The sequence below is a fragment of the Carya illinoinensis genome, chromosome 3 (assembly GCF_018687715.1).
Source record: "Carya illinoinensis cultivar Pawnee chromosome 3, C.illinoinensisPawnee_v1, whole genome shotgun sequence".
Lineage (NCBI taxonomy): Eukaryota > Viridiplantae > Streptophyta > Magnoliopsida > Fagales > Juglandaceae > Carya > Carya illinoinensis.
Genome location: NC_056754.1, coordinates 24,084,267 through 24,095,254, shown reverse-complemented (window position 1 = coordinate 24,095,254; position 10,988 = coordinate 24,084,267). Strand labels below are relative to the sequence as shown.

The following is a 10,988-nucleotide window of genomic DNA, read 5'->3' as shown; positions in this document are numbered from 1 at the left end:
TCCGTGATGATGAATATTTCTTGAGTATTAATACATCAAGAAAATGGTACGAGGATGATCCATTTATTTTAGCTTCTCAAGCATCTCAAGTATTCTACTTAGATGACCCGAAGTTGGGAACTCAATGGCGAGTAGTACAAAAATATGCTCCAAGAAATATATATGATGTTATCCCTCAGGCAGAAGGGCGAGATGAAGAAGAAGATGATGCCTCTACTCAAGAAGCATACCAAGAGAGTCAGCCTGTCTTTAATTTGTTTGTAGATTTGAGCCAGTATGAGATGATTCCATTGAATAGAGAAGATATTGAGGCTAAAATTGTTGATGCGACACTTGAGCAAAGTGTTGATTCATCTGAAGTATCTACAGAAGATGAGACTGAATTGTTAAATGATACTGATACAGATAGTGATTGACGAATTATATTTTCACATTACGTGATGATGAGCACTATTTTACTTAATGAATATTGTATCAGTTTTTTGAAATTATGCCTCCGAAGAGAAAGGAAGTGCGCAACCCATCTCCACCTGTTCCTAGCTCTCCTTCAGACTCACCATTAGAGATTGACTCTACAGAACAAGGTAAATTTCTAATAGTCATAAAAGTTATTAATTAAGATTATAATAGAAAATTGATTATAATGTTATATATCATGATGACTTCACAGTACAATCTCGTCAAGGTCGAGGCACTACGAGAGGCGTGACGTTGGAAAAATATCGTAAGGTGGGTAAGATCAAAGTTAACATTCTTGATGAACATACCGGAGGCAAAGGACAACCAGCAGCTTGGCTTGCATTGCATGTGGGTGCTCTTACACGAACTTATGCACCTTTGGCAACAAGTTCATGGAAGAAAGTCCCCCAAGATGTTAAGGACCTTATCAAGAAGCGTTGTTTGATAATGTTTAATAAATGAAATTTAATTAGACTTATAATTTTATTTTACTTTAAAGTTAGAATATTATAAATGATAATATTTTTGTCCAAACTTTTTCTGTAAGGATGATTTCGAATTAAATTTTGGTCGGAGAGAGGAGCGTAAAACTGTGGAAGAGCTTATGAGTAATGCATTCCGCAAGTATAAGGTGAGGTGTCATGAGCATTATAATAAGTTTGAGAATAGTGAAGAAGCACGCTAACATCCTTTTCAAGATGTGCAACCTTCTGATTGGGAAAAACTTTGTGACATGTTTGAGGATCCATCATATAAGGTATAATTAATTTAATTATTTTAGTCCTATTTTTAATTTCGCTTTCTAATATTTTCAATTCTTATGTAGGAGCGAAGTTCTATAAACAAAACAAATAGATCAAAATTGAAGATTACTCATCATGCAGGCTCAAGATCTTTCCACCGCCTCTCTAAAAAATTGGTATTGCTATTCTTTCATTTGTATATAGTTAACTGAATATATCAATCATAATGACTTTATATCTTAACAAATCTTTATTATAGCAAGATTCAGATGCCAATTATGATCTGACAAAATTATATGCTGCATCACATACTAATCGTAATGGAGAGTGGAGTCATCCTGATGCCCGTGAAAATTATGTAAGTATTATAATTTGTTTTAAATAAATATATTTGAATATTTATGATGATATTAACTCTTTATCTTATGTGTAGGATAAAATGGTTGCCCTGCGTGCTGAATCTGCGTCAGATCAAAATTCCTCAAATACAGATGTTGAGATTTTTACACAAGTTCTGGGTGAACGTTCAGGATATTTGAGGGGTTTGGGTCGCTGTGTAAAACCTTCTCCCTCTTCCTCTTCTTCCGGGTCTGCCTCTATAGCTCAAGAGAATGCGAATCGTAGAATTGAAGAATTGGTTGCAAAACAACAAAAGTTAGAGGCTCAATTGGCGAGACAAGGAGACATGGAGATGCGCCTCAAACAACATGAAGAAGAACAAGCAGAGTTCAGGAGAGATATGCAACTCCAAATGCAACAGCTTATGCAACAGTACAGGCCTCTAACCAACTGATGGTTTTTTACGTCTAGCTTATGACATTATCTAATTATGTATGAACAATGCTAGTTTTATGGTTATTTATTTCTTCGCACTTATTATAAAACTTTTGTGAATAATTAAACAGTTCCTAATTTATGTTTTTCAAATAATATGGATGTCTATTTAGTTTTTTTATAATTATTGGTTTTAATAAAAATAATATCCGTTCGAATGACTGAGTCACGTTCGAACATTAATGGGCATGCCGTTCAAACGATAATGTACCGTTCAAACAACAATGCGCAAACCGTTCGAACGATACCAGATGCTCAAAAAACTGTTCAAACGCATGACATTACCATACCGTTCGAACGTTGATCATCACCGTTCAATCTCTTATACCGTTCGATCGTCTCATTTAACGTTCAAACGTATTTCTACTGATCGTTTGAATGTATCTTGATAACCGTTCAAAAGAAACGTTAACGTTCGAACGGTATATGAGAAGCATTCAAACGCTATTCTGGAACGAATTTTAACCGTGACAAAAAAATCCATCGTTCGAACGGTATCGAATGGTCAATTTCAAAATCGTTCCAAAAGATATATTTTGGGACGAAATTGTGATTTTCGTCCCAATATATCTTCTGGGACAGTGATGTTGGGACGACCTTGGGACAAAATTTTTCGTCCCAAAAAATCTTTCGGAATGAAATCTATAAATTTTGGGACGAAAATTTTCGTCCCAAAATATGTTTTTTGTTGTAGTGTTTGACGGTGACATTTGAACATGTCAATTATTCTTGACCAAACTTTTGTCTATATTAGTTGCTTATGAGAAAGGACCGCAAAGAATACAACAAAATGAAGTGGATGGAGGGATCTTGAATTGATTATGTATGATTAGATTAAAAAAATGACCGTATATAAATATATATAAATATATATATATATATATATATATTTTACCGGTTAAAAAATGAGAAGAAACAATATTAATAATAATATATATGATGAAGAGTCTCCTTTTCTCACACGATTGTACCAATTTCAGCAAAGGCGTCATATCACAGCCTTGCGGATGCCAAACTTGCTCGTTTTAGTTTAGTACATGCATTGCATGAGGCTCTACATTATAGCTTTGAGACCAAAATGAATTGCATTTTTTGGCCGTTACTGCATGCATGAAAGCCTTCCACGTCGATCGATTACCATACAAATATTAAAGAAAAGAAATAATTAAGCTAGAATACAAATATTAATTACCTCAAATTCCACCTGATTTTGAAACGTCCTGGAATAGAAATTAAACAAGAGATCAGGCCGGCGTTTGGTGCTCTGCTTTCCTTGTAAAAGCAAAGATATGATAACAAGAATGAATGCAATTAATTAATTAGAATATTAAATCCTAAAGTTTGGCCCATGAGTTGTCTAAATATTTCTTTCATGGAATTTCTTTCGAGGCATGTGGGCTAAACATGCGAATTCTAATGATTCAAGGCTGAAGAAATTTTGAAGGGGTCATGACCTTAGCAGCCGGCTTCTTTGGTTCTCTGCAAAAGTTGCTAGATTTGGATGTTGCTGACAAATATGTATGGGCACAAGCGTTTGCCGGTCTGCAGACTAGTATTAATGGGGAAATTAGAAACATGTTTTTGGGTGGAAGATTTACAGTTTTGAAGGAGCTAGAAGCGTTTGATACAAGTGTCAAGAAATTGCATCCCATGATCCAAGATGGGGTTGACCCCGTTGAAGCGGACGCATTCCAGAATTCTGTTTTAGATTTGGCAATGAGAGGGGAGAAACTTCCACAAGGACTGTTGAATAAACCCCCCAAGTGTGAAATGGATTTGGGTTTGCAGCCACCAACTCATACTCACCCACCACCACCAACCATTGTTAGGCCACCCACTCTCTCCCAAGTCAGAAGAAACTGCAAATGGTGGGCTGCTCTCTTCTATAAATAGGAGAGAGCTCAGATGCAAAGAGTGCAAAGGGTGAAGAGAGAAAGAGGGACTTGAGAGAGAGAAATAGAATTTTGTAGAGTGTTTTGTAAATCTCGTACAAATTCTATAAAAGAGGCTCTAGTGGACGTAAGCAATTTGCTAAACCACTTTAAATTGTCTTGTATGATTTTTGGACAAGCCGGAGGCACAACAATTGGTATCAGAGCTCTGGTTCGAGCTGTCCAAAAATTCAAGTTGCTCAAAATCAATTTTTGACAACTCCAGGGTGTTCCTCGCGTCAAGACGAATCCGTTGCCACAAACGGAATAAAAAACGGAGGTCGGAGTAGCCCACACGCGCCCCTAAAAGGTCAGCGCATGAATCTGCTGTCATCCACGCGCCACCACGCGCACCAGAGGAGGAAGGCGACTGAGCCACACGCGCCCATGCACCCTCACGCGCTCCAGAGGTTGAAGACGTGTGACAGACACGCGCCTCACGCGCCCCCACATGCCCTACAGAGGTTCAACGCGTGTACTACACACGCCTCACTCTCTCCCATGCGCACACAGTGCTGTAGCGCGTGTAAGCCACGTGCCTACTCGCCGCCCACTCACACTATGCAGCGCATGCATCCCACGCGCCAAACAGATCACAACCGTCCATTTTTCAAATCCATTTTCGGCTTGATTTAAGCCATTCGGAGTCCGATTTCAGCAATCAAATAGTGCCTTCCTACTATTTGGATCGTTCCGGACTCATCCGTATGGTTAAAATTTTGAAATTTTGAGTCTAAATTTTCTAAATTCAAATGGAAGGATCTGGAAGAGACAGGAGCTTTGAACATGCCAGTAGCTCAGGACGTCGGTCCATTGTGTCAAATGCCAAGTTTGAAGTTGAGAAGTTCGATGGAACAAGCAACTTCGGCATGTGGTAGTGTGAAGTCATGGATGTTTTGATCCAACAAGAGTTGGATATTGCGTTGGGAGGAAAGCCAGATGATATGACTGATTAGGGTTGGAAGAAGCTTAATACTCGAGCTTTTAGTACAATCCGATTATGCCTTACCAAAGAACAAAAGTATTTTGTCATGAGAGAGACAGATGCTAGGGTACTTTGGCAGACATTGGAGGATAAGTTCATGAAGAAGAGCATTGAGAGCTGTTTGCACTTGAAGAAGAAGCTCTTCAGATTCTAATTTCGTGAAGGTATTTCAATGTCTGAACATCTGAATAATTATAATCAAATTCTTGCTGATTTGTTAAACTTGGATGTTAAAATCGAAGATGAAGATAAGGCTTTACTACTGTTAAATTCCTTGCCTAATACATATGAGCATTTAATTATTACTCTATTGTATGGGAATGAAAAGATTAGTTTTGAAGATGCATCTAGCTCTTTAATTAGCAATGAGTATCGGAGAAAAGATAAACAGGTACATCAAGATACATCAAGTGAAGCGCTAACAGCAAGAGGGAGACTACAGTCAAGGTATCCCGGAAGGAGGAAAGGTTTTCATTTGAAAACCCGGGCCACATCACGTGGTTCATCAGTCAGCGAAAAACTCGCCAGAGACGAGTGTTTCTTTTGTCACAACAAAGGACACTGGAGGAAGGATTGTCCAAACCGAAAGGGACAACAGCAGAATCAACCCACCACAGCCAATGTCATGGACAGAGATGATGAGTCAGATTTTGCCTTGGCAAGTTCATCATCCATTTGTCGTTCAGATAAATGGATTATGGATTCTGGATGTACCTATCATATGTGTCCCAATCGGGACTGGTTTACTGACTTCACAAAGATCAAGGGTGGAGCAGTACTTATGGGCAATGACAGTGCCTATAAGACACAGGGAATAGGTAGCATTCGGTTAAAGTTGCACGATGGCAGCGTCAAGAGTCTGACAGAAGTTCGGTACGTTCCGGACTTGTGGAAGAATCTCATCTCATTGGGATCTCTGGATTCAAAGGGATTCAGAATCGCCATTGAAGACGGAACTCTCAAAGTACTAATGGGAGTTCAGGTGGCAATGAAGGGTTTGAGGCGAGGAAACTTGTACTTCTTGCAAGGAAGTACTATTGATGGAAGAGCTTCCACAGGCTATGAGAAGGTAGATGAGACTGATGCCGACACCACCAGTCTTTGGCATATGCGTATGGGACACGCAGGAGAAAAAGCTTTGCAAACACTGGTGAAGCAAAGCTTACTCAAAGGTGCCAAGACTGGTAAACTGTCTCTCTGTGAGCATTGTGTATTGGGGAAGCAGAGGCGGATCAAGTTTGGAACCGCAGTACACAATACACAGGGAATACTTGACTATGTGCATTCCGATGTTTGGGGACTTACCCAAAATGCATCTTTGGGAGGTAAACATTGGTTTGTAACTTTTGTTGATGATTATTCTCGTCGTGTGTGGGTGTATATGATGAAGAATAAAAATGAAGTGCTGAAAATCTTCCTTTATTGGAAGAAAATGGTTGAGACTCAAACCGGCAGGAAGATCAAACGGCTCAGATATGATAATGGAGGTGAGTACACTTCAGAACCCTTCATGGAAGTATGCCGAAGAGAGGGAATTGTCAGACACTTCACGATACGAGGTACACCGCAGCAGAACGGTGTGGCAGAACGAATGAATCGTACTTTATTAGAGAAAGTGCGATGTATGTTGCTAAATGCTAGATTTAGTAAACAATTTTGGGCTGAAGCTGTGACCTATGCCTGCCACCTCATCAACCAACTACCAGCAGCTGCCAATAATGGGAAGACACCCATTGAAATGTGGAGAGGTAAACATGCTACTGATTATGATTTTTTACACATTTTCGGATGTCCTGCTTACTATCATGCTAAAGAAAGTAAGTTTGATCCTAGAGCCAAGAAAGCAAAATTCTTGGGCTTTAGTACGGGTGTAAAAGGGTATAGACTCTGGTGTATAGAGTCCAAAAAGGTAATCATCAGTAGAGATGTTACATTCAACGAATCTGAGATGCTTAAGTCACATAAGCATAAAGATTCCAGTGAAGGCATCAGTGATGGCGAAACATCAGATGATTTGCAGAGTGTGGAGTTTATTACTTCAAAGAAGTTGGGAAAGCATGGACAAGATGAGGTTGATAATCCAGTCACAGTACCTCCAAGTCAACCCGAGTCAATAGCAACCAACAGACCGAGACGAGAGAAACGTGTACCGACACGTTATGTAGACTATATGACATATGCATTACCAGCTGAAGGGGGTGAGATCCCAACTACATACAGCCGTACAGTCCAGTGAACAAGTTGAATGGACAAAGGCGATGAATCAAGAGATGCAGTCTCTTCACCAAAACCAGACTTGGGAGCTTGTGCCGCTTCCGAAAGGAAAGAAAACAATTGGTTGTAAGTGGATCTTCAATCAGAAAGATGATCAAGCTGCTAAAAATGAAGTGCGATACAAAGTTAGGTTGGTAGCCAACGGCTATGCTCAGACAGAGGGAATTGACTACAGTGAAGTATTCTCTCCTGTTGTGAAGCATTCATCCATTCGGATATTGCTAGCTTTGGTTGCACAATATGATCTTGAGTTAGCACAGCTTGATGTAAAGACAGCTTTCTTACATGGTGATCTGGAAGAGGAGATTTATCTATCTCAACCAGAAGGATTCAAAGAAGCTGGCAAAGAGAATTGGGTATGCAGTTTGAAGAAGTCTCTCTATGGGTTGAAGCAGTCACCTCGGCAATGGTACAAGCGTTTCGACCGCTTTATGTTGGATTTGAAATACACTCGTTGCCAATACGATCATTGTGTATATTTCAGAAAACTTGCAAATGGATCTTTCATTTATTTGCTTTTATATGTAGATGATATGTTAATTGCATGTAAAAGCAAGGGGGAGATAGATCGCTTAAAAACTCAGTTAAGTAATGAGTTTGAAATGAAAGATCTAGGAGAAGCACGAAGAATACTGGGGATGGAAATCAGCAGAGATAGGGTGAAAGGTACAGTTCACCTTACTCAGAAGTAGTATCTGAAGAAAATATTGCAATGATTCAACATCGACTCGAAGACGAAGCCGATGAGTACTCCTATGGCCCCATATTTCAAGCTCAGTGCATTGTAGTCTCCTAAAACTGATGAAGAGCGAGACTACATGAAGAATGTCCCATATGCAAGTGTTGTTGGAAGCTTGATGTATGCCATGGTGTGTACACGACCTGATATCTCCCAGGTCGTTAGCTTAGTGAGTCGCTATATGCATAATCCTGGAAAGGATCATTGGCATGCGGCTAAGTAGATTCTACAGTATATTGCTGGGACCGTAGATGTTGGTTTGAAATTCGAGAAGAGTGAAGATAATCTAGTAACTGGATATGTTGACTCAGACTATGCAGGTGATCTTGACAAACGCCGATCGACAACTGGTTATGTGTTTACTATGGCTAGAGGACCAGTTAGTTGGCGATCAACTTTGCAGTCAACAATTGTACTATCATCAACTGAGGCTGAATACATGGCTGTAACAAAAGCCGTGAAAGAAGCTATTTGGTTACAGGGATTGGTAACAGATTTGGGCTTTAAACAGCAAGAGGTTACCGTTTACTGTGACAGTCAGAGTGCAATTCATTTGGCCAAGAATCAAGTATATCACTCTCGAACAAAACATATAGATGTCGGATTTCACCTTGTACGTGAAATATTAGAAGAAGATGACATCAAACTTCAAAAGATTGGCACTGAAGATAATCCAGCAGATATGTTGACGAAGGTCGTCACAGGGATCAAGTTCCAACACTATTTGGACTTGATCAGTATTGAACACTGCTGAGCACCCTCGGGTGCATTGGAGCGTATTCGATAGCAGAAGTCTCTCATGTCAAAGAAAGAGGTGCATTCATTTGAAGAATGAATCAGTTTGTAAGCATCCTGGTATGGCACACTTGGGTGGAGGGGATGATTGTTGAATAAACCCCCTAAGTGTGAAATGGGTTTGGGTTTGCAGCCACCAACTCATGCTCACCCACCACCACCAACCATTGTTAGGCCATCCACTCTCTCCCAAGTCAGAAGAAGCTGCAAATGGTGGGCTGCTCTCTTCTATAAATAGGAGAGAGCTCAAATGCAAAGAGTGCAGAGGGTGAAGAGAGAAAGAGGGACGTGAGAGAGAGAAATAGAATTTTGTAGAGTGTTTTGTAAATCTCGTACAAATTCTATAAAAGAGACTCCAGTGGACGTAAGCAATTTGCTGAACCACTTTAAAATTTTCTTGTGTGATTTTTGGACAGGCTGGAGGCACAACAAGGACTAGATCTTCTTACAAAGGAAGTGGATAGCTTTTTCCTAATAGTTTTAACTGGGCGTGATGCTCTGCTTTCTAACTTAAGATTAACTGGTACTGACTCTAACACAAAGCTGGGGGGCAATGTATTAGAACGAGTTCTGAGTCGATGAAGTTGGAACTAAACTCTTCACGGCATTTAGATGGGCTTAGGTGTGGGGTTTTCTATTTTCTTATTAATAATGATAGTATACCATCTTGTTTTGCAGCTTTTGGTCTATGTATTCAGTATGGTGTGAGTTGCAAGGTATGTTGTATTACAATACTGCAGATCTGTAAATGTATGATTTACTACCTTATATCATTATTATATAAAAGGCTGTATTGTTTGGGAAGAAGATTGTCATTGGTAAATGTTTCAAAACCCCCATTCCCAAGCAAACAAAATTCAACTATTATGTGGGATGCTCTGATTCTCTCTTGGATGAGATCTTTTATCTTTCTTTATCCTGAAATTCTCATATGGAGGATCATTGGCAAGGAGTTTCTTCTTATTTTGCAGTGGAGATTTGCTTTGAGTAAGCATGTTTGCATTTTCGTGCAAACTTGAGTTCAACTCGATTCGTTAATTAAATAAACTGTTTATGCATACTAACTTATGATCCATTATTAAATGATACAATTCCTGTAAAGAGTTCACTTTGAGAACTGTTGTAAGAGATAATTAGTTCTCAATATCATGGTTATTCTAATCATCCAAGGAACTCTGAAGGGACAGGAGAATAGATAAAATGATAAGAGTACTATTGAGCATAGGGAAATCATTCAAGGAACTAGGAATGGCTTCAAATCACCACGATATATATATATATATATATATGAAAGCTAGAGGCATGAATGGAACAACTAGAAAAAGAATCTATCAACTGCTATGAGGTGGAAGGAAGCTTTTATACTGTCTGCTCAATGGCTTAGTTGATTTTCTACTCAAGCCTATAGCAACTGAAACTCATGGGGGATTTTTTTAATAACCTGCATTTTCTGTATCTATGAAGTCCAATATCACTTCTTTTTGCATTTTGCCATAGAAGTATATATTGTGGCACTCAACTTAGTAAGTGAAACGACCCTAAAGTAACAATGTAACTGATGTAGTTTAACATAGAGTCTAATTGTTTTTGTTCTATATATATGGAATAAAGTTCCACATTAGAAGAAAAGCTCACACAAGTACTTAAGGTGTCAAGAGCAATATAACTAGGTAAATAAAACACCTTTGAAATCCAAACAAGACAATCAGAGACCGAATATACATACACCAATGGGTCCTCACACTTGAAATTCTTCAAGTTTTTAACTACTCTGGAAACTAGAATTTGCAAAACACAAAAGTAGAGTTCTGTAACTCAATTAACAAGTCATTTTCAAGATGAAAAGTCACAAACAAATACCATTCATAGAAAAAATGGCACTACCAAGGCCAGTTTTCTGCCTAGCAACATTGATCTTCATTTTCCCAACCTTAACTGGCTAAATAGCCCTTACAATCACAGCCTTAACCAAGGCCAGTTTTCTAGGATTCAACATCTTTTTCTCAACCTTGCTTTTTTTCTTTTAATTGGTAACATCTCTTTCCCAGACTTACTAAAGAAGCAACTGTATTTTTCTACACTTCCCACGAGCCACTGTAATCTTCAAATTGGTAAAATTATAACAAATCTTACAAATATGATCACTTTTATAGACCTGTCTACAATCCATACACAAATTCACAAGACTGTATTTGATATCAGTTTAAAAACCAATTAACTAAACAAAT

General features: G+C 38.8%; 1 protein-coding gene across 1 annotated transcript; it reads left to right on the top strand.

Moving 5' to 3' along the window:
• Positions 1-3,485: 3,485 nt before the first annotated feature.
• LOC122304643 (protein BPS1, chloroplastic-like) lies at positions 3,486-9,401 on the top strand. The gene is made up of 2 exons (XM_043116903.1): positions 3,486-3,799; positions 9,177-9,401. Exons 1-2 carry the CDS (start codon positions 3,486-3,488, stop codon positions 9,340-9,342), a joined length of 480 nt encoding a protein of 159 aa, XP_042972837.1. The 3' UTR covers positions 9,343-9,401.
• Positions 9,402-10,988: the final 1,587 nt, after the last annotated feature.

What these genes read in the sequence shown, in the direction of transcription:
- LOC122304643 (XM_043116903.1), top strand. Translation starts at nt 3,486, where the DNA reads ATGACCTTAGCAGCCGGCTTCTTTGGTTCTCTGCAAAAGTTGCTAGAT. An exon ending in CTGTTGAATAAACCCCCCAA is followed by an intron (nt 3,800 to 9,176) that starts GTGTGAAATGGA and finishes ATTTTTGGACAG; the next exon opens with GCTGGAGGCACAACAAGGAC.